General features: G+C 44.7%; 1 protein-coding gene across 1 annotated transcript in view; it reads right to left on the reverse strand.

Annotated features, from left to right (window-relative positions):
• Positions 1-25,080, reverse strand: part of CFAP61 (cilia and flagella associated protein 61) — an 826,389-nt gene that overhangs the window by 670,468 nt on the left and 130,841 nt on the right. Inside the window, exon 8 of the mRNA XM_029593764.1 lies at positions 20,167-20,320. Within this exon, the coding sequence (XP_029449624.1) occupies positions 20,167-20,320 (154 nt within the window). The remainder of the gene's footprint in view (positions 1-20,166; positions 20,321-25,080) is intronic.

Raw genomic sequence — 25,080 nt, forward strand, 5'->3', positions numbered from 1 at the left:
ACTAGCAGAAGAGAAGTCCTGTTGCAGAATCAATACCACCAAAGAAAGGAGTGCTGTGCCTAAGGTAAACTGGGGGAGGGGGTGCATGGCCAGAGATTTGCCCAGGGTGCCAAGTACTCTTGCACTGGCCCTGGCTAGGGAAGCACTGAAAGCCAATTTTAAAACAAAGGGAGAAGGGGCAAAGTCACACATGAAACTGTCATGATGGATCAACTGCCTCTATACAAGTGCAAGAGAAGGGAGAAATTAATATAGTGAGGGCAGCCAGCTTGGTTAGTTACCTTGGCTGTCACAAGCAGCTGCCAGAGTTCTTCCACTGCTGTTGTTCCCAACACTCAGAGTTAGTCACATCCAATGCTCAGTGCATGTTCTTCCCATCTCTCTCAGCCTAGGATGAGTCAGAGGATGGAAGGACTCAAAGATGAGGAGGTGCTGTATGCTACACAAAGCGTGTCCCAGCTCTCCATGCCCTGAATGCTGCCCATGAATTAACACACAGTGGGGCTCAGGCTGTAGCAAGGAAGAAGAGGCATGCATGATTACACATGTTCTTGCATCAGAATTCCTACAAGTTTAAGAGCCACCACTGGTGTTTGTTGCTGTGAAGTGCAGAGAGCAGAGCCCATGTGCAGGCTTGGATCTGAACATAAGGCAATGGTGACTTTTCCATGGCACACCTGATCAGATCTGAAGGTATACCATTGAGCCAGGGCACACTGGTTGGGAAACACTGTCTTAAGCTATTCACCTACAGGTTTGGCTCTTTAGAAAGTGAGGAACTCCACCAATAATAGTAATCCTATCTTTAACATAAAAGCACATATAGGTATATTTAACAAGAAAAAAATGAACCTTATAAACTTACAAAAACAGGTGCAGAAATTCCTATAATTCAGGGGCTCAAATCAGCCAAATTCTGGACATAGAAAAATTTCTGGCAGGAAAATCTTCAGGAATAAAAATAACTACCACCTATGTTTTTAAAAAAGACAGCTCAGAGGCCCTACATACCTTGGAAAAGTTGTATAACTTGATTTACTAAGTTTTTTCCCCCTACACTCAGAATGGGAGACAAGCCTTGGTACAGTATTCGTCAAGATTTAAGGCCTGAGGGCCAATGGCAGTTCCTGTGTACCTCTTGGGAGGCCTCCAAATGGTCCACTGCCACTGGGAAAAAAAACACCTTGCATATGCTCCATCCACGACTGAAGGCCTCTCTACTCTCTGCACAACGGGAGAGGAGCAGGAGAAGGCAGGAAACTGCAACAGCGAGAAGAGCCCTGCCCCTGCACCAGCCCCTGTTATGTTTTTGTATAGATGTGAACCCTGGGTCAAGATGAGAGATGTCTCCGCCCACAGGGAGAAGCCCTGTGGGCCTCACCGTCGATGGGCGTGGTCTCAGCAACGTAGGACGCAGCTGTAGGATAGAGTTTATTATGAAGGAAGGAAAACCAACCCCTCAGAGTGGGGACTGCAAACAAGTACAGTTCTGAGCAATGGATATGCCCAGGGTGATACCACAGATGAAAAGGTCCGGTAGTGGCCCGCAGAGCAGGGTATGCCAGGAAGTCCCTTCAGTTGAGTAGATATTACCTCAGAAGTGCAGATCCGGTAGTGGCCCGCAGAGCGGGGTATGCCAAAGATGACTGTACTGGAGATGATGATGAACCAGTCTGAGGTGTAGGAACCCAGAAGTGGATCTTGTAGCTGGTGCGGCAATACCCTGCAGCACAGGGTGAACTGAAACAACTTCTACTGGAGAGGAATGGTAGTGGCCCGAGGCACGGGGTACACCGCTGAGGCTTTAGTAAAGCTGGTATCGCTGAAGTCTGTAGAAAGGTGCTCACAGTGGTAGTTCCAGGAGAGTGACCCGAGAATCGAGTCAGGTCATAGTCCAAGGTAGGAAGGCTCTCCGAGGAGCGGATAACCAGGAATGTGGAAGGGCCCCTGAGGAGTGGGTACCCAGAGCAAGTCTGGCACAGGAAGTCTAAGAATGGAGCGGATTCAGCAATGAGGAAACTCCTTGCTAACTAGTAGTAGCAGAGGGCCGATCAGCTTAAGTACAGCAGTGAGTTGACGTCATCAGGAGGGGACGCCCACGAGGTTCCCGCCATGACGTGTACAAAGGAGGCCCTTGAGCGTGCATGCCTTAGATTATTCTGGACACAAGATGGCGGTCGGCAGCACCCACGCCATCCCAGGGATGCCGGGGAGGACGGCGTTGGTCAGCAGAGGCCGCCATTCTTCCTAGGATTGACAGTGCAGGGAAAAAAGAGGTGAGCATGAGAGGTTGCAGCCGTCTGCGACCGACGGGCGTAACAGCCCCAACCTAGCCTAGCAGTTAGCTGAAGTGGAGAAGGAAAGGCAGACCATGTAGGCAGCAAAGAACACTGCCCCCAGCTCAGCCTGGCTACACAGTGAATCAGAGGTGAGCAGGAAAGGTAGAGCTGTGTTGCAAAGACTGAATCCCGCCCTCCACCTCCCTCCTAACCTGGCCCAGCAGCATCCTGAGAGCCAGAGGAACAGGAGCAGCTAGTCCTATTGGCCTCAGAAACTAGAATGCTCCTCCTTCCCATTCCAGAGGAGCAGGAAACATGGCATAGCCAGTAGCAGAAAGAGGAAGGAATGGAGCATAGAGGAAGGAATGGAGGCACAGAGCTGCAGACGTAAAACACGTTTCAGTGATTTAGGTGTGTACAAGGGAAGCCAGAGGCAGTGTAGTTTGAAAGTGGGCAAGGGAAGGGAGTTGGGAACTAAGGAGTGGTGACGAAAGTGGAGGGGTAATGGAACAAGTAAAGTACAGCAACAACAGTGTAAACTACACACATAAATACATACACACCCACACTGGCTGAACAGCAGCAGGGGAGATGGTGATAACCCATGAGAGGTTAAGAGGGAAACTTCTAGTCAGCTGTGACATTGGAGAGGGACCTCCCCCACCCCCCAAATTCAGCCATTAAATTTGAGAAGGATTTGCCTCCCCAACCCAACTACTGGACACAAAGTAGACCCTGCTTAAAAAATAGTGAAGACCACTACCCTGAGAACATAAGAACATGCCATACTGGGTCAGATCAAGGGTCCATCAAGCCCAGCATCGCGTTTCCAACAGTGGCCAATCCAGGCCATAAGAACCTGGCAAGTACCCAAACACTAAGTGGATCCCATGCTATTGATGCCAGTAATAGCAGAGGCTATTCTCCAAGTCAGCTTGATTAATAGCAGTTAATGGACTTCTCCTCCAAGAACTTATCCAAACCTTTTTTAAACCCAGCTACACTAACTGTACTAACCACATCCTCTGGCAATAAATTCCAGAGCTTAATTGTGCATTGAGTGAAAAATAATTTTCTCTGATTAGTTTTAAATGTGCTACTTGCTAACTTCATGGAAAGCCCCCTAGTCCTTCTATTATCCGAAAGAGTAAATAACCAATTCACATTTACTCGTTCCAGACCTTTCATAATTATAAAGACCTCTATCATATCCCCCCCTCAGCTGTCACTTCTCCAAACTGAACAGCCCTAACCTCTTTAGCCTTTCCTCATAGGGGAGCTGATCCATCCAGTTTATCATTTTGGTCACCCCCACTAGGTTACACACAACATATTATCAGCTTTACGCTATGTGCATGATCTTTCCCATTAAGCATGGTCAATCTCCTGACATCACAGTATCTGGAACAGGGCTAAGGAACTACAGAAAGCATGCTCACAGCGTGATGTCCATGTGAACTAAAGGAAAGCTACCAAAAATGTTTGCTCATACTATTTCATCTAAACAATAAAATTCCAGAACTGCAGGCCCTAATTGTGGAGGCAAACGTGGACATTGTTGCTGTTACAGAGACATGGTTCACTGAGTCTTATGATTGGGATACGGTCATCCCAGGCTATAATTTATTAACAGGCCTATACAGTAAAGCGTGGCCGCGGTTACCCTGCTTCTAACCCGCTTTCTACTCACAATTTGGCCGCGCTAGTCCAACCCGCGATTCACTATCCCTTTTAACCCATCCTTACCGCTTCTTTAAATCAACGGGTACCCCTTTCCGCTCGCGACATGTATGTGGTATGTAAACGATCAGATTAGCTATTCCCTCCCATACAGTAACGCGCGCCCCGATTATCGCCTTTTTAACCTGCAGTTTTGCTGCGAGTTTAACCTGCTAATTTACCGCCTACCCTTACCCCTGCGTTAGTGTGGAGCGTCAGGTCAGAGAGACGAAATTTCACGGGCAAACGACCCCCTCACCCCCCGGGACAAGACCTTTAGAGGAGCCAGGATCGGGCAAACTTTCCCCCAGCCCCCGCTCACCTGCCCTGGTCGCGTCCATGGGTGCCGATCTCCCGTGCGGGCGTGCTGACAGCTCCGGAGCAGGAAGGAAGGACCTGTTGTTTCCAAGCATAACCTCTAAACCTCCATAACTAAACTCTTGCCTGCCCAACCTAAAATCCAACGCACCGGGAAAGCCACGCTTCAGGATCGGGCAAACTTTCCCCCAGCCCCCGTTCACCTGCCCTGGCCACGTCCATGGGTGCCGGTCTCCAGAGCAGCCCCAGTCCTCTCTCCTCTCCTCCCGGGGGCAGCCAGCGGTGAGAGCAAGAGCGGCTTCAGCAGCCCGGGGCGGATCGGACACTCCCCATGCGAAGCGCGGCTTCCAGCAGCCCTCGCCGGCGATGGTGAATGAGCGCATGAGCGCATGCCGTGACCTGAGCGCCCGGCTGGACCTCCGAGGTCACGGCGTGCACTCATTCACCATCGCCGGCAACTGCTGCTGGAAGCCGTGCCTCGTATGGGGAGTGTCCGATCCGCCCCGGGCTGCTGAAGCCGCTCTTGCTCTCACCGCTGGCTGCCCCCGGGAGGAGGGGAGAGAGGACTGGGGCTGCTCTGGAGACCGGCACCCATGGACGTGGCCAGGGCAGGTGAGCGGGGGCTGGGGGAAAGTTTGCCCGATCCTGAAGCGTGGCTTTCCCGGTGTGTTGGATTTTAGGTTGGGCAGGCAAGAGTTTAGGCCAGCTGATACTTCTCTGATCCTTTTCTTTTGCTTTAAGTTGGGATCCACTTCCTGGTACCTGTCATTTCAAATGTCATTTGAAATGACATTTGAAATGACAGGTACCAGCGCACCCAGGATACTGTATAGGCGCTGTATAGTGCTCTATACAGTAAAATGGATTGCTCTTCATGGACGCGCTTTGGACACGGCTTGCATTTGCATGCTATTTAAATACTGTATCGAGCGGTATGTGATCCGAACTGTGCGCACGGCAAACGAGCGGGCACCCGACACTTGCTGCACTTTTTCTACCGCATCCTTACTGTATCGGCCTGTAAGGAAGGACAGAAAAGAGGGAGGAGTAGTTCTTTATGTTAAAAACAATATCCAAGCAACTGAATTCCATGGGACATGGGGTAGAGGAGAAGCATTATGGACTATCCTATATAAAAAAAAAATGATGCTTCCATTTTTACTGGTGTGATCTGCATCTACCGACTCAAACAGAAGAGCTGGACAGAGACCTGATCAAAGACATCCAAAAGGTGGGAAAGAAGGGAGAAGTATTGCTCTTTGGAGATTTTAGTCTGCCAGATGTGGATTGGAGTAACCCTTCTGCAGAATCAACAAGAAGTAAAGATATAGTGGATGCCTTTCAAGGGGCTCTGCTCAAACAAATGGTAATGGAACCTATCAGGGAAGGTGTGATGCACAATATAATGTTCACTAATGGTGATAATGTCTCTAATTTTCAGGTAGGAGCTCACCTGAGCACCACTGATTATCAGTTGGTATGATTTCATATCACAAATAGGATATAGAGAAGTCACATGAAGATCCAAGTTTTGAATTTCATAAATATGGACTTTGTCAATATGGGGAAATACCTGGAGGAAGAACTGGAAGAATGGGAGAAAATGGGTGAGGTAGAACGACAGTGGGCCAAATTAAAAGGAGCTATTACAAAGGCAACAAATCTGTATATAAGAAAAATAAACAGTAAGAGAAAAAAGAAACTGATCTGGTTCTCAAAGGAGGTGACTGAAAAAATAAAGGCAAAAAGAACAAAGTTCAAGAAGTATAAAGAATCCCAAAAAAGGAAACAGAGGGATGAATATCTGTTATAAATGAGATGAAGAAAGAAATAAGGAAAGCAAAAGGTTTAGAGAAAGAAAGGTTTGCCAAAGAGGTAAAGTGATGTTACAAAACATTTTTCAAATATATCAGAGAAAGAAGGGAGGCCAGAAGTGGTATAGTGAAATTGAAAGGTGATGAAGAGCAATGTGAGGAGAGAGATGAAGAAATGGTGGAAAGCAAAATTGCTTACCTTGTAATAGGTGTTATCCCAGGACAAGCAGGATGCTAGTCCTCACATATGGGTGACGTCACTGACGGAGCCCTATTGCGGGAAAACTTCTGTCAAAGTTTCTAGAAACTTTTGACTGGCCCTGTGAGGCCATTGAGCATGCCCAGCATGCCATGATATTCTCTGCCACAGGGGTTTCACTCTAGTCTCGTATGTAGCAATAAGCTTTAGCAAAAATAAAATAATAAAAAGAAAATGTGACCCAACTCCGCGGGGTGGCGGGTGGGTTCTGTGAGGACTACATCCTGCTGTCCTGGGATAACACCTATTACAAGGTAAGTAATTTTGCTTTATCCCAGGACAAGCAGGATGCTAGTCCTCACATATGGGTGACTAGCAAGCTAGAGGCTGAGTCATTTCGTAGAGAAGCAACAGTGAAGTATTGTTGTTGAAATTGAGTCAGCCGAAGATTACAGCAGGATGGATGTAGAAGGAGTTGGGATTAAACTGGAAACAAGTTCTTTAAGACAGATTGTCCATAGGCTGAATCTTGTCGTCCTTGTTTGTCCAAACAGTAACTGCAAAGGTGTGAAGAGAACTCCATGTTGCTGCTTTACATATGTCAAGGATTGGCACTGAACGATAGTGTGCTACTGAGGTTGACATTGCTCTTACTAATGTGCCTTTACTCACCCTTGGAGAGGAAGGCCTGCTTTTTCATAGCAAAACTGTATGCAATCTGCTAGCCAATTGGATAGAGTATGTTTACCCACTGCTTTACCCGGTTTGTTTGGATCATAGGAAACAAAAAGTTGATTGGATTTCCTGTGGACTGCAGTGCGATTTAAGTAGAAAGATAGTGCACGCTTACAGTCCAAGGTATGTAAGGCTGTTTCTCCTTGGTGAGAAAGAGGCCTTGGGAAGAATGTGGGTAAAACTATGGATTGGTTCAAGTGGAATTCCTTAACTACCTTGGGAAGGAATTTCGGATGTGTACGGAGAACCACTCTGTCATGTAGGAATTTTGAATAGGGTGAGTAGGTGACAAGTGCTTGTAACTCACTAACCCTTCTAGCTGATGTAATGGCTATGAGAAAGATAGTCTTCCATATGAGAAATTTAAGATCACAGGAATCTATGGGTTCAAAAGGAGAACGCATGAGTCTTGTTAAAACCAGATTCAGGTCCCATTCTGTGACTGGTGGCCGAATTGGTGGTTTAAGTTGAGTTAAACCTCTCATAAATCAACAACTCAAAACCCCCTAAATGAGGGCAAACACCAAAAACAAAGGTTGGAGCTCCCCAAACAGAAAAAACACAAATCAACCCAAGGGGCTAAACACAACCTGGCAAACTTCTTTAGGTTCTATATATATATATACATCCTAACAGTTTTTCCCAGAAAGCATGCCAGAACACGGACTTGCCATAATGATCTTGAGAACATTAAGGGGCTGGGTCTCTAGAATGATCTGTGGTACTTTGGGAACAAAAATTAGTAGGTAAGAACCAAATTTTCCTTTCCTGTTCATACCCCAGATCAGTCCAGACATGGACTGGGCAGGCCCATGAAAGACCCCCTCTCAACACACTTTCGCCAAAGGTCAGCTGTCCTGGAGCCTGAACAACTAAATGGTAATAGCAAGATAAAATGTGAAGAGAAGACCACATCCCTGCTCTACAAATCTCCTGTGGTGACACTAACTGACACTCGGCCCAAGACATTGCCTGCGCTCTAGTAGGGTGCGCACACAACCCCTCTGGAATTCTTCTCCCCTTATAAAGGTAGGCCAAAACAATAGCTTCCTTCAGCCAACGCACTATTGTGCCGTAGGAGGTCTTGCATCAGTTTCTGGCAGCTCCAAACAATACAAACAAATTATCCAACCACCAAAAACTGTTTGTGATCTTTGTCTCCAGCGACTTAGCAGACCAATTCAGGAAGGCAGGAGCTCCACAGACTGATTCAGGTGAAACAAAGATACCACCTTAGATAGGAACGAGGGTATCATCCGCAAAGACACCCCCTCATCTGAAATCTTTAGAAATGGTTCCCTACAGGGCAGCTCAAGATCCTTCTGAATGAACAAATTGCCACCAAAAGGACCTCACACTGATGGCGGTATTTTAACGACGCCTTCCTCAATGGCTTAAAACAGAGGCCCACAAAGTATCTGCAAAACCATGTTTAAACTCCATGCCGGATCCAATATATGCACCGGTGGCCACAGATACTCGACCCCCTTCAAAAACCCACATCCAGATGTGAAGCCAACAACCTTTCCCTGGAATATACCTCTGAGACACCCCAAGGCTGCCACTTGAACTCATAAAATATTTTAAACTAAGCCCTTGAAAATCACAGACTCAGAGTAACCTTTTTGTTGCAAGTACCTGCTCTCAAAAATCAAGTCGCGAGACAAAAGTGAACCACTCGATCCGAGAGAATAGGACCTTGCCTTAACAGCCACTGCAAATGAGTCAATCTCAGGGACCCATCAATTGCGCACTGAACCAGATCCGCAACCAAGGACAATGCAGCCTCTCCGTCACCACCACCTGGCCCAGATGCTTCTTGATGCCCCTAAACATTCGACCTATTAATGGTCATGAAGGGAACACATATAACATGATCCTTGGCCATGGAAGAACCCGATTGTCTATTCCCTCAGCTGCGACCTATCGTCTGTGGCTGAAGAAACTTGCTGCCTTGGCATTGCTCCTTTACGCCATTAGATCCAGATGAGGACTGCCCCAATGAGACTGGATAAGGCCAAAGACCTCTTTTGACAGCTCCCATTCTCTCAGGTCTAACTGCTGAGATAGTCCACTTGCACACTGCCCACTCCCGCAACATGTGAAGTGGCTATCCCCTGCAAATATCGCGCCGCCCAGGCAAAAAGGTCCTGGGCTCCTTGGGCAACTACGTGACTCTTCGTTTCCCCTTGCCAATTGATATAAGCCACCATTGTTGCATTATCCAAAAACACTCTGATCATTTGACCTCAGAGTTGTGGAAGGAATTCCACCAATGCCCTGCACACTGCTTTCTTTTCCAAGTGATTGATAGACCAGGATGCTTCCACTGGCAACTACAGTCCTTGTGCCATCTGTTCTTGACAGATCACCCCCACCCCCCACCCTTGAAATGGCATCCATGATCCCTATAACCCAGTCCAGAACCTCCAAGCCCATCCCTTTCTCCAAATTGGGCCAACACAGTCACCACGAGAGACTGGACCTGGAAGTACTCTGCAGCGGTAAAGACCAATGAAACTCCTCCAACAATGGATTCCGGTGCGATAGCAATGCCCACTGTAGAGGGCGCATGTGGGCAAAAGTCCATGGCCAAATTCAACATAGATGTCACTGAACCCAGGACCTCAAGATAAACTCAAGCCCTGGGCACTGGCTTCCGCAAAATCCGTACCACCTGGGATTGTAACTTCTGATTCTTCTCTGAGGTAAGAAAACTCTGCCGAGCTGAGTATTGAACTTCACCCCCAGGTATTCCAGCATCTGGGTAGGGCTCCCGTGACTCTTCACCAAATTCACCACCCAGCTCAAGGACCGCAACATATCCACCACCGTGCACACAGACTGCCGGCATACCTCCTCCGATTTCCCTCAGATAAGCCAGTTGTCCAGATAAGTATAAACTAGGATCCCCTCTCTGTGGAGAGCTACTGCCACCACTACCACCACCTTTGTGAACGTGCAAGGTGCAGCCATGAAACGGGAAGGCTCAAAACTGGAAAAGTTACCCCTGAACCATAACACTAAGAAACTTTGATGTTCTTCCCGAATAGGTATTTGCAGATAGGCTTCTGTCAAGTCCAGCGAGGCCCAAAAAATTCCACTCAATGAACTGCCACTATCAACATCTGCAACGGTTCCATATGGAAAAACGGGGAACTCGCAGTATCACATTTCACCTTTTGCAGATCGAGAACGGGACCAAAGACTCCTTCCTTTTTTGGCATGACACAGTAAATGGAGTACCTCCCGCAACCATGCTCCCTGGCCTTCACCGGTACTATCATGCCAGCAACTGAAGGTGACACATTGTGTCCTGAATTGCCATTTACTTGCCTCGGACACTGTAATGAGACACCATGAAAGCTTCTCTGATGGGGCAAAAAAAATTCTAAAGTGTAGCCGACCCTTATTACCTCTAGGACCCATTGATCCAAGGTAATCCTGATCTACTCTTCGTAAAACTGTGATAGACGGCCTACCACCACAATGAAGCCAGGCTGGTCGAGAGAGTGGACCAGCCTGGCTTCATTGTGAAGCCTTACTGCTGCCGGCCCTCTGGTCGTAGCCCTCTCATGGAAATCTATGGGTGCCTCGAAAGAACTACTGCCTACCAGACCCCTGGTTCTGCCCCGAAGACAGAGCAGAACCCTTACTGGGATGAAAATTGCTGCACCTCAGGAAACCTAGAGCAAGGTGGAAAAGACTTCCTGACTGTCATCTTATCCTCCGGCAGCTTATTCCCTTTAGACTCCCCCAAAATCATCAGTTGTTTCAGGTCCTCCATGAACAACAATTTTCCTTCCTTTAAAGGGAAGTTTACATAGCTGAGACTCTGACCACATCATATTTTGACCAATTCTGTAACCACAGCAGACATCGCACCGAGACAGCCATGACCATATTCCTGGCTGAAGTCCAGCTCAAGTCATAAAGCACATCAGCATCATATGTAATCCCAGCCTCCACCTGAGAGGCTTGGCTATTAACACCAGCGTGTGCTAAAGACTTCTCCTGAGACTTCTGGACCCAGCATAAACAGGCCCTCTGCATCAGACTTCCACAGATCACCGCTCACAGGCTCAATGCCAAGACTTTAAACATCCTCTCCCGATGAATCTCTAGTTTACAGTCCTGCGTGTCCTTTAACATTGCCAAACCCACAACCACTGGGTTTGTTAATGACCGCTGAGACCGAAGCATCCACCTTCAGCAATACCAACAGCTGTAGGATATCCTCCATGAGGGGATACAACTTTGCTAAGGCTCTAGCCACCTTGACGCTTGCCTCCAGGAATTCCCATTCCTGGTTCACCAGCTTCTTGATCCTTTTAGGGAGAGGAAAGGCTTTTGGTGGACTCTGGAGTCCAACCAACACCGGATCCACTCCTTCATTGTCCGACTCCACCTGGACCACCCTAATACCCAGTTCCTTCTGAACATGAGAAATAAGGGGCCTCAACTCCTCCTAATGGAACAGATGAACCACCCGTGGGTCATCTCCCTCCATTATCAGGATCTCTTTTGGATGAGCCATATCCTTATCCCCATCCTGATCAACATCCGCCGTGAGATCTGCTGGGTCATCCTGAACCACCCCCAGACCAACCGTAAGACCATCTTCCAGGTCATTCAGGTCCAAATCATTTGAGCTGCCAGGCCCCTGGATGGCACAGGCCCAGCCGGCGAAGAAGGTCCCCTGAACCCCTGGCCAAGGAGCCCCTCGGCCTCTTTGCAGCAGGACAAGATGGCTGACAGAAATGTCCTTTTATAGCCAGAGCTTTTCCTGGTTAAAAAAGGCCTTATGCATAAGCAAAACAAATTCTGAGGAAAACGCCACGTCATCCTCTCCCCTGTCCAACCCAGAGCTCACATCTCCTTCCCCCCCCTCCCCCCACGGGATTGCCAGAGACAATAGGGGAGGGGAGTCCCTGGGCTCCTGGGAGTCTGTCATCTTCTGAGCTGTAGCCCTGCCTGACAGGCTGTTTAGGCTCCCAGTATTGATCCTAACAGGGCTTTGGGAACCTGTAGCTCTCCTACCAGCCTCATTCCCCCCAGGAGGGCCCCCTCCCCTCCAGAAACAAATCACAGCATAGCGTCACTGCATTCAGCTGTCTCTGAGTCAGGCCGCCAGCCTGACAAGCTTTCCCGTGTTGGGAAACCGCTGTCAGCACCATCTTGTCTCCACGCGGTCGAGCCTGCTGCAGAGGAACAGAAGCCATGTGATCGCAGTGAGCGGGAGAGGAGGAAAACATAACCCAACGCAGCCTCTGGCTCCCTGAGCAGCCGAAAGCCGCGAACAGAGTAACTACGCTGCTCTTTTTCCCAGCCTGGGCCAGCCCTGATGATCAAACCAGGAACAATCAGAGTGGTTGCTACTGAAAGAAAAATGTAACACAAGCACAACAACTGGTGTACTGCTGGAAAAAATGAGGCAGCCTGAAATCACAGTAGGATGGATGTAGAAGGAGTTGGTATTATACTGGAAATAAGTTCTTTAAGACAGATTGTCCAAAGGCTGAATCTTGTCGTTCTTCTTTGTCCAAACAATAATGAGCTGCAAAGGTGTGAAAGGAACTCCATGTTGCAGCTTTACATATGTATTTCTAACAACTGGATGTAAACCGTGGTAATGATATAACAAATCTAATAAGTGATAAACCACGTTATCGAAAGTGCTAATATTATTTCACCTATGACAACAACCCTCATTCGGGAGCCAAAATGCTTACACTGTATCGTGTTTCATTCTATTCACTTGAATGAGTATGGGATTTGTAACCCATTATAAAATGAATTGCTCACCACGAATTGTTTGTAATCATCTGGTTTGTCACATTAGGTTTTTTTTTTTAAAGAAGATGAACCTTGGTGGTTCCATTTTTTTCTTTCAATTTTCTTCAATTTTTTAACAGTTTATTTCTCATCTGTTTTTATCCACACAATGTATTCACTGCGAAGTGTATCCACAGAAAAAAGAGAATAAGAAAACACTTATCGTGATGCTGAATCGCAGCGGCACTTAACTTACGTGCCCTGTCTGGCGTTCCAGGGTTTTTGAACGTCCTTGCATTCCGGCCCCTGGAAATCGCTTTAGCAACGCCCTGCCCTTGTATGTCGGTAGAATACTAGTTAAAGGATGTCTGTAAACAAGCCTTTTTCTTAAAGGACCCCCTAATCCTTGTACGCCGTAGGTTCGGATTTTGGCGACATTAAAGCCCGCCTTTTTCCTGCTTCCAGGGGAGCCTTTGTAATTCTGGGAGGCCTTTCTCTCTCTGTCCATGCTCTCTGGAAGGCCTGTGACTTTGTCCTCCCTATAATCTGTTTTTTTATCTGTCCATCTCTGGGAGACCTTTCTCTCTTTATCCAAGCACTCTGAGAGGACTTTCTCTCTCTGTCCATGGTCTCTGGAAGGCCTGTGTCTTTATCCTTCCTATGATAGTCTGTTTTTCTGTCTGTCCATGCTCTCTGGAAGGCCTGTGTCTGTCTTCCCTATAGTCTCTTTTTAAACAGAACCAAAACTAAAAGGTTCCTAAAAAATTTTGGCACACATTACTGCATCAGGTACTAACATATAATTGCCACATTTAAATAAGAGTTGCATGCCATTGGTGCTATTCCCTATGCACGGATTTTGTGCACACATTATAGACGCGCTAATCCAGATATTGCATTGGCGTTCCCTTTGCGCTCAAAAAATGTGCATCCAGCCACATGCTTACCGCCACACTAAGCAGAACACCCGATATTTCATCGACCCCAATGTTAGTGGAGGAGTAGCCTAGTGATTAAAACAGCAGGCTTCGAACCAGGGAGTCTTCCAGGCTTCAGATCCCACTGCTGCTAATTGTGACCTTGGGCAAGTCACTTTACTCTCTGTTGCCTCTGGTAGAAACTTAGATTGTGAGTCCTCTGGGGACAGAGAAATAACTACAGTACCTGCATGTAATCCCCTTTGAAGTGCTGAAAAGCAGAATATAAATACATAAATGTTAGGTTCTATCTTAGGAGTTGCCACTCAGGAAAGAGACCTAGACAACATAGTGGATAATACATTAAAATTGTTGGTTCAGTGTGCTATGGAGGTCAAAAAAGCAAACAGAATGTTAGGAATTATTAGGGAATGACAAATAAAACAGTAGATGTCATAATGACTCTGTATTGCTCCATGGTGAGACTGTACTTTTAATACTGTGTGCAATTCTGGTCACCACATCTCAAAAAAGATATAGTTGCTGTGGAGAAAGTGCAGAGAAGGGCGACCAAAATGATAAGGTGCATGGAACAGCTCCCCTATGAGGAAAGGCTAAAGAGGTTAGTGCTGATCAGTCTGGAGAAAAGACAACTGAGGGGGGATATGATAGAGGTTTACTTGAACAGGTTAATGTAAATCAGTTATTTACTCTCTCAGATAATAATAAAAGGACAAGGGGGCACTCCATGAAGTTAGCAAGTAGCTCATTTAAAATGAATTGAAGAAAATTCTTTTTCACCCAGCGCATAGTTAAGCTCTGGAATTCATTGCCAGAGGATATGGTTACGGCAGTTAGTGTAACTGGGTTTAAAAAAGGTTTGGATAAGTTGCTTGAGGAAAAATCCATAAACTGCTATTAATCAGTAAGGAATAGTAGCTTGAGATCTATTTAATGTTTGGGTACATGCCAGGTACTTGTAACTTGGATTGGCCACTGTTGGAAACAGGATGCTGGGCTTGTTGGACCCTTGGTCTGACCCAGTATGGCATATCTTATGTTCTTATGATGGTATTTTTAAACAATGTTCACGCCTGTTGTACACTCTTAACATTTGCAGCTGCACCTTTCAATTTTTTTCTATTTTCCTTATTTTATCAAAGTTTCCCTTCTGAAAGTTTAGTGTTAGAATATTGTATATTTACATATTGTCCTCCTTCCAGTCATTAGTTCAAATTTGATCATGTTATGATCACTATTGCCAAGTGGTCCCACCACCGTTACCTCCCTCATCAAATTCTGCATTCCACTAAGAATAAGATCTAAAATCTTGTCAGTTCCTGAACCAATTGCTCCATGAACCAGCCATTCATTCCATCCAGGAACTTTACCTCTCTAGCATGTCCTGATGTTACATTTACCCAGTCAATACTGGGGTAACTGAAATCTCCCATTATTACTGCAATGCCAAATTGGTTAGTTTCCCTGATTTCTCTTAGCATTTTATCGTCCATCTCATCATTTTTGCCAGGTGGATGGTAGTACACTCCTATCACTATACTCTTACCCAACATACATGGGATTTCTACCCATAAAGATTCTACTGCACATTTAGTCTCTTTATGATCTTTATCCTGTTGGACTCTTATGCCCTCCTATGCCATTGGTACCCACATGTACCATGACAGCCGGTTCCTCCCCAGTAATGTCTAAAATCCTATCTAGGTGACGCATGAGATCTGCCACCTTCACAACAGGAGACAAGTTACCAGGGAATCCTTATGTCCACTAGCCACTCAGCTATCTACAATTCTAATAATTGAATTGCCAATTATGATGGCCGATCTAACCCTTCCCCTCTGGGTAATAGCCCTGGGAGACTTGTCCTCAGTGCGAGAGGACCTGGAGAGTAGGTCCTTGCTACAGGATCACTTCCAGCTATACCAGGGTGATGATCTCAGACCAGGAGACCACCTTGATCCAAGGCAGCATCAGGGCTGCCAGACTGTAGATGGGACTTGGCTACTATGTTTCTGAAGGTCTCATCTATATACCACTGTCTGCCTCAGCTCCTCCAAGTCTTCCACTCTAGCCTCCAAAGATCAGACTAATTTTGTGACAGCCAGGAGCACATATATAACCATATACATTTAATATATAGCCATATCTGATATAACAAATGGACTAGAATATAGATCACACTTATCTTGCAAGTCCTTTAGTAAAATAAATGATCATGTATGACCTAAATTCTATTAAAATTGTCAAATAGCTAAGTCTCCTATAAACCTCTCTGGAATGTCACAGTGATACCCAGCCTCAAGACTATTGCTGCAATGACCAGACTAGGAACAGTGGAACAGTCTACTATAATAGAGGGAAAATCCCCAAGTAATTGTGAATGAAGGCCCATGGCACCAGGATCTCAGCACTGGTTCCATGTTTGCTGGAAGAAAAAGGAGAAAGGAGGAAGTACTGGTCCAAACATCCCTTCCAAAACACTCTGCTTTTACAAATGTACCTCACCCCTCCCACTGACCAGTAAAATGTACTTTCCCAAATTCAGAAGGCAGCCAATCTTAACCAGTCAGGAAAGGGGTAGCACCAGGGGTGTGAATCAACTAAGTTTATCCACTCAACTCTGGTTGCAAAAATAGCAGGCAAGTAGGTTCAGCTAATTTTCCTGAAGAGAACCAATTAAAATTAACCAGTTATCTTTGTTGCTCAGTGACTTTTTCAAAACTGACTTGACAGTACCTGCTTCATCACCTCCTAAAGAGCAGTGAACAAGATTGAGGCAGGCTCTGACTGGGCTGGATGCTCAGGAAGGTTTGAAAATGAAACATTTCTTTCAAACAGAGGAAGAGAAAAGAGAGGGTTGCAACAAGAGGAAGATAATAATAAAAATCAGAAAGAAAACTGATTTGTCAAATACGCTCCTATAGACATGATTGCAGCTGTGCAGTGGTGGTCACCCTGTGACCCACATTTATAGCTTGGAAGGCACCTGGGTGTGTATAAAAGGCATGTCTACAATCTGGTGACTTAGTCTTAGGAGGTAGGCAGAACTGAGGGTGTTAATGAAGAGGATAATTTTCAGCAGCCCACGTATTGCTAAAATCTGCAGGTACAAAGTACAAACAAGACTGGAGCCCAAATTTTCAAAATGGACTTAGGTCTACTCTGAAAATTCCTGGGTTGTGTCAGTATGTACATACACATATGTGTAGAAAGTTACACCTGTTCATGAGCAGGTATAATTTTCCGCATGCATGTTTATGTGCATACTTTCGAAAATGAAAGTATGTCTATAAATGTTTTCCCTACCTCACCTACCATTATTGCAGGGGAAAAGTACACGTGTCACTGAGTTATGCATGTGCTTCCTTACATAATCCCATCCCCATCCCTGGATAATTATCAAAAGATGATTTACATACGTAGACCGCGGATTTATGCGCTTATATCCTTATGAAAATTACTCCTGATGTGTTTATGGTGGCCCCTACGACCAAGGACAAATAATCTTAAGAGCTGTCTGCCAATTGTTTTTCTAACCAAGAGCTCAGTTTTCATAGAGTTTAGAGACCTAACTTTGGGAATTGGGCTCCTTAATTGGCCCTTTTGAAAATTTACCAGAGCTAGTTTCACTAGGCAACTAAATTTAGGGTCCTAAAATTGATAGGTCCATATTCAGAAGCATTTAGCCAGTTAACTCAGAAGAAAGCCAGCTAATTAATATTTGGGCACTTATCTGGCTAAATTCTAGCCGGCTAATAAGTTAAATTAGGGGCGTTCTGAAGGCATAACTGGAAGGAGTTGAGTTATCCAGCTATGTGAACTGGTTCATTCCAATATTCAAAGTTAGCTGGATAACAGAGCTGGCTAAGTCTGGTTAGGCCAAAGAGCTGTCCTAAAACTAGCCAGTTAAAGTTAGCTGGTCTTTAAGACTGCCGGCTATATTCAATAGTGCAGCTGCGCTATTGAATATGCCTCTAAAGTTAGCCACATAGGTTTATCCAGCTAATTTTGCTATCCAGATTGTGTCTGAATATAGACCTCTGGGTGGCTACATGGATGGATTTAGGGAGGGGAAACAAAGGAACTTAACTTTGGAACCTAAATCTAGGTAAATGAATAGCAGCATTAATTAATTTATTTATTTATTTATTTATAAATTTTTATATACCGCCGCTCATCAAAGATATCACGTCAGTGTACAGTGAACAGGAACTTACGCCAGAGCGTTTTACATTTAACAGAGTTATATAAGCGTTATACAATTAAAAAAGGCAAGTATATAAATATTTGAACATAAAACAAGTAGAATCTTTAAAAAAAAACAAAAAAAAACAGAACTATCATTTAGTTGTAACTTAACTGAGCTGAATTAAAACAATACTATAGAGTATGAGGGTTCAAGGGGAATAGGTAAAAGCTAAGGGAGAGGGTTAGAAGGTGATGGAGTTCTAAATTAGAAGTGGTAAGAGGGGAGCGATTGTGCTAATCTTAGATTAGGAGCAATTATATGGTAGGATCATTATAGTAGGAGCAGAAATAGGGGAAGTTAGAGATGGTATATAGACAGGGGGTGTTGGGTAGAAAGGCAGGGCAGGTAAAGGAGGGGAGGACATATTTATTTCAAGTATAAGCATGTGTGAATAACCATGTCTTGAGTTTTTGCTTGAATGTTTTGGGAGATGGCTCAAGGCGCAGTTCGGTGGGGCATGGTATTCCATAACAAAGGGCCAGCAAAAGAAAGCGCTCGCGCTTTGGTAGAAGCATAGTTATATAGTTTGGGCGAGGGGGTCTGTAATGTGGCAAGGTATTGATTTCTGGTGGGTTTAATAGAATTTTGAAATTGTAGTGTATTATTAAACCATTTCATTTCAGGATTGTGGAGGGCTTTATGGATAAGTGTTAGTGTCTTATAGTGTATGCGAGATTGAAAGGGGAGCCAGTGTAAATCCTTCAAAACTGGTGTAATGTGTTCCTTTGCATTTGTATTAGTAAGGATGCGGGCTGCAGTATTTTGCAGGATTTGTAAGGGGCGGATGGCATTTTTAGGTAGGCCTAGGAGGAGTGAATTGCAATAATCTGTTTTGGAAAACAACATGGCTTGTAAAACTGTCCGGAAATCAGATGCGTGAAGTAAGGGTTTCAATTTTTTGAGTGTATGTAATTTGAAGAAACACTCTTTAAGGATTGCGCTGATAAATTTTTTGAGGGTCATTTGGTCGTCAATAATGACTCCTAGGTCTCGGACTTGGTGGGAGAATTGTATGTGCGTCGATGTTATTGGTGAGGTGGGAGAAGCATGTAGAGGGGTGGGAGGAGAAATGATCATGAGTTCTGTTTTTGTGGAGTTGAGGATTCTGCATTAATGCAGAATCCTAAGTTTTAGGACCCTAAATATATCTAAATTTTCAGCTAAAAACTTAGGTCCCTAACAGGCAGATTCAGTAAAAGTCGCGGGACAGCGGGCGAGTGCCCGCTCTCCCAGCGCATGCACAGGCCACTCTCCTGTGTGCGCAATTCAGTATTTAAATGAGGGCCCGCGGTAAAAAGAGGTGCTAGGGACACTAGCGCGTCCCTAGCACCTCTTTTTTGACAGGAACGGCGGCTGTCAGCGAGTTTGACAGCCGACGCTCAATTTTGCCGGCGTCTGTTCTCAAACCCGCTGACAGCCACGGGTTCGGAAACCGGACGCTGGCAAAATTGAGCATTCGGTTTTCAACCCGCGAGCCGCGGGCCGATTTTAAATTTTTTATTTTTTTATTTTTAATTATTTTTTACTTTTGGGACCTCCGACTTAATATCGCCATGATATTAAGTCGGAGGGTGTACAGAAAAGCAGTTTCTGTACACCCTTTCCCGGTGCTGGCAGAAAAGCAGTTTCTGTACAGCACTTTCCCGGTGCTGGCAGAAATTAACGCCTACCTTTGGGTAGGCACTAATTTCTGAAAGTAAAATGTGCGGCTTTGCTGCACATTTTACTTACTGAATCGCGTGGGAATAACTAATAGGGCCATCAACATGCATTTGCATGTTGCGGGCGCTATTAGTTTTGGGGGGGGGGGGTTTGGACGCGCTTTTTCCACATGCTAGCGCGTCAAAAACGCGCGTTCAAACGCGGGTTAACAGTGCTCTCCGCCCTGTACTGTATCGGCCTGGAAGTCTAATTTAGGAGCCTAACATAGGTCCATAAATCTAGGAGCACAGCATTTTTTGAATATCAGCCTCCAAATATCTAATTTTTATAACTGTTTAAACTCTGCAAAATCTGAATATCTCCTGCTATTCATACTTGCAGCCAAAAAATTGTGGAGCAAATCAGGCCCTCAGAGCATACAGCAGAAAATCTGAAGGTAATTCAACAGGCTGAATAATTGCATCAACTATATTTATACCTTTCTCAGGACTTTGAATCTCCTCTGGTTTGAGGATATCATCAGGGTGTGGTTTACAAAGTCCATGGAAAAGCCGCAGGTCAAAGCAGTCATGAAGCATCTGGATATTCACTTCAGAACACACACTCATGAATCCCACTGCAGTGCTCTGGACCTGCAAGAATAAGATTGCACAGTCATATTTAAAGAGTAACAGTAAGGCTAACAATTTGCACTGATATTATGCCTTCCATCCAGATAGGATCCTAAACTGTATTACAATTATAGCACTCCAGAAATATATATGCAGCTAACCCAGGGGAACATGGGTCTCAATACTCATGAGTGTTTTTCAAGCCAGTCCTGGAATAACTCTTAGACAGTAATTTTCAAAAGGATTTATGTGCATAAAAGGGCTTTTGAAAACTGCTACTTTTACGCACGTAATTCTTTTGAAAATTCATTCCATTGGGCTGAATTTTCAAAAGATTTTATGCACATAAATGGCACGATATATGGTTTTCAGGATATCCACGATGAATATGCATGAAATAGATTTTCATGTAATGGAGGCCATGCATGCAGATCTCTCTCATGCATATTTCATGAAGATTATCCAGACTGACTGGGGGTTGCCTCAGGACCAGCTTAAGAACCACGTCTTTTATATGACATAGGTACAAAGTATTATAAACCCTATTTACAAACATTCACTAACAGGTATAGCAAAAGAGAAGCCCTTTTTGAAAAAAAAGTACCACATCACAAAAAAGAATAGATATTTTTAATCAAATATTTATTACAGAAGTGGCACAAATAGATGTGTTATGCCATAGGATAACACAATCTGAATTTTATGGGATTTTTTTCCATTTACGTAATTCATCATAAGCAAAATTTCAACTGACTCAGGTGCTATGTATGAGATACATAGGAATAAAATTACAACATTCATATACTGCATTAAAAATAGAGTTCTCTGTCTTCAAATCTGACCATTTACAAATTGGCCTAATCTATGCTCCACCAGGAACTTTAGACTCTGACCCTTCACCTGTCATTGAATTCACTGCCAAATATTTCAACCCAGACATACCTGCCATTTTATTGGGAGACTTCAACTTACATGTTGATGCTTCACCACAATCCTCAAACTGCATTACCCTACTATCTGCTCTCAGCTATATGGGATTCACACAAATTATAAATAACCCTACACACAAAGCAGGTCACACTCTGGACCTTATTTTCATCAATCAGTGCATCCTGCTCCCATCTACAATCTCTTGCTCACTTGTGCCTTGGACGGATCATCATATCATCAACACGACCCTCAAGCTTTCAGAACTTCCTCCTCTTTCGTTTCCAAAAACCACTATTCAATACAGGAAACCTTGTTCTACAGACCTTCTCATCAATCAGCTCTCTAATGAATTATCTCAACTCGATCTTTCCAATGCAACTACAGCCACCACTTCATGGTGCAACATCACCAAAAAGATTGCAGACATAACTTGCCCTTCCATAACTAAAGTAGTACAACCCTCGCTAGACAACAGGAAATCCTGGTTCTCCCCAGAACTGAAGCGGCTTAAACAAGAGCTAAGAAATAAAGAACACTCTTGGAGGAAAAACCCTTCTCCCACTACTTTAGCTACATATAAAACCTCCCTCAATACCTACAGGATCACCATACTTAGAACAAAGAGAGATTTCTTCTCGAAAAAAATACATCATTTCATTTTTGATTCAAAAGCACTATTCTCCTACGTTTCAGCCCTCACTAAACCATCCCCTCCTATTATCCCTGATGATCTAGCACTCAACAAAGCCACTGAACTAGCTGATTATTTCAAGGAGAAAATTGATAAATTGATTGGCCCCTTCTCATCATCTAGTTTTTCTCTCCCACTCCTGCTCTCTACCACACCTCAATTAAATACGTCTCTGGAATCTTTTGAGACTACATCAGCTCTTGAGATAGAAAACATTCTCAAGAAAATGAAACCGTCCTCTCATCCTCTAGACACAATTCCAACCAACCTTCTCATCGCAATAAGGAATACCATATCAAAGCCAATCGCAGATATCATCAATTGTTCTCTTTCCCAAGGTCTAGTTCCTGACCAACTTAAACTAGCTATTCTCAAGCCTCTACTAAAAAAACCGAACTTACCGACCTCAGATCCAGCAAACTTCCGCCCAATAGCCAATTTGCCAATGATCGCCAAACTTATGGAAAAGATAGTCAATAAACAGCTATCCGAGTACCTGGAAGAAAACTCTATTCTTGCACCTTCACAATACGGCTTTCGTAAATCATTGAGTACGGAATCCCTACTTATCTCTCTTACCGACACTATTCTATCTAACATGGACAAAAAACAACCTCATCTCTTGATACTTTTAGATCTCTCCGCGGCATTTGACACTGTCAATCACTCATCTCTATTAACAGGTCTGGCAGACATTGGCATCAAGGGTACAGTTCTCAGCTGGTTCAAGTCCTTCCTGGCAAACAGACAATTTAAGGTAAAAATAAACAACAAGGAATCTCTTCCGGTCCCATCCAACCAGGGGGTCCCTCAAGGTTCCTCACTCTCCCCAACCCTTTTCAACATTTACCTTTTACCTCTCTGTCGACTACTTTCTAAACTAAATCTAACCCATTATCTTTACGCGGATGACATCCAAATACTCATCCCAATTACAGAATCTCTTCACAAAACCCTTAGTCATTGGAACAATTGCTTGCAACAAATCAATCTTCTTCTTGCTAGCCTTCACCTTATTCTTAACAACAGTAAAACCGAGATCCTTATCATCAATCAAGATTCTAACAACATGTTTCTAAACCCAGCTAACCCACTCACTACATCCATTCCTTTATTAAATCACTCACCGCAAGTTCGAGACCTAGGTGTCATTCTAGATGATCAGCTTAACCTTAAAAAATTTATAAGTACCACCACTAAAGACTGTTTCTATAAGCTTCAAGTTCTGAGAAAGTTGAAACCTCTTCTTCATTTCAACGATTTCCGGTTGGTTCTTCAAGCCATCATTCTATCAAAAATTGATTATTGCAATTCACTTCTCTTCGGCCTCCCAATCTCATACTTCAAACCCCTCCAATTGTTACAAAACTCTGCAGCTAGAGTCCTTACAAATACGAATAAAAGAGATCACATTACCCCCATTCTCAAAATCCTCCATTGGCTTCCAATTAAGCAAAGGATTCTTTTTAAAGTGCTCACAGTAATCCATAAATCAATTCACAATATAGCCCCACTTCACTTAAGCACCCAACTTCATCTTCACTCTTCATCTAGACCCATCAGAGGTGCATATAAAGGCACTCTCCATGTTCCTTCAACAAAATCTTCGCTTCAGAAACGTATCATATCCTCTGCTGGCCCCATTCACTGGAACGCGCTCCCGCCAGACATCCGTCTAGAGATCTGCCACTCTACATTCAAAAAGAGACTTAAAACTTGGCTCTTTAAACAAGCCTTTACAGAACCATAAACACTTCCACCTCAGCTAGTAAGAGTCTTGCTGCAGGTCTCATGTAACTACTCTGATGTGCTTTTTTGTTTTTGTTTTGTTTTGTTTATTCTGCTAAATGAGTCGTTTGAGCCTATATGCTTATATTACAATGTTAATTTTGAATCTATTTACCCTTTTCCAAGTTCCATATCCTTGTTCTCTGTAATGCCTCTTGGCAAAAAATGTATGTTTCTGTTTCAATGTAAACCGATGTGATCTGTATTCCATACAGGAACACCGGTATATAAAAATCTAAAAATAAATAAATAAATACACATTAACTCTAAAACAAGGCTTCCCAAAGGAGATCACAAAACCTTCAGCTGGGGTCAAAAGTACTCAAACTGCAGTGCTCTTCAGGTAGTAGCAGCAGCAGAATTAGTTAGGGTTGCCAACTGTCTGGATTTTTTCTGGATATTACTGAATTTAAAGGCAGTGTCTGGAAGCCAGTTGGAGGACTGAAATGTCTGGAAATTGTCCAGATTTTAACTCTGCAGCAGCTATATTGGCATTGGCACTCGCATCTCCTAACCTAGCCCAGAGCTTTTCAAGCCCTGTGCTGGCAAGATTTCTCCTGGGCCTAGTCTCTCTCTCTCTCTCTTTCCCCTTTCTCCCCCAGGCCAGCATATGACATAAGAAGAAGGTGCAGAAATGCCTGCTGCACAAGCAGGAGCCGTGTGTAAACAAAGGAAGATTGAGAACTTGCTACCCAGATTGCTGCTGCTGACAATGGAGGAGGGAGGCCTAGAAGTGCTGCTGTGCCATCACCGTGGATAAGGAAAGAAGGCCTGTAACTGCCTACTGCTGATGAAGGAGGAAACCTGGGAGTGCTACTGCTGCCTCACCACAGAGGACGGAGGCCCAGAATTGCCCATCGCCAATGGAGGAGGGAGGCCCGGATCTGCCCACCACCAACAGAGAAGGGAGGCCTAGAACTGCATACTGCTGATAGAGGAAGGAGGCGTGGGAGTGCTGCTGCTGAACTATTGCCGGAGGAGGAAGGCCTGAGAGTACTGCTGCACTGATGATGGGGGTGAACCGCTGGTAGGAAAAAATGTATGATGCTGCACTGAGGTGGGAGAAGGGGAGATGGTGCTGGTACAGAGCTGGGAAGAAGCCTAGTGCGGCCACTGGCACTTCCCCCTCCCCCCACCTGCAGAGCAATGAGTAAAGGCCCAGCAAGACTGTTGGCACGATGAAAAAGAGACCTGGAGTGTGAGAAAGCCTATGTGTGTGTGAAAGGAGAGAGAGCCAGTGAATGTATGAGAGCCTGTGTGTGTTTCTGTGGGAGCATGAATGAGGGAAAGAGAGAGCTTGTATGTGTGAGAGAGGAAGAAAGAGAGCCAGTAAGTGTGAGGAAGCCCATGTACGTGAAGGAGGGAAAGAAAA

This window comes from Rhinatrema bivittatum, chromosome 3, assembly GCF_901001135.1.
Source record: "Rhinatrema bivittatum chromosome 3, aRhiBiv1.1, whole genome shotgun sequence".
NCBI classification, from domain to species: Eukaryota; Metazoa; Chordata; class Amphibia; order Gymnophiona; family Rhinatrematidae; genus Rhinatrema; species Rhinatrema bivittatum.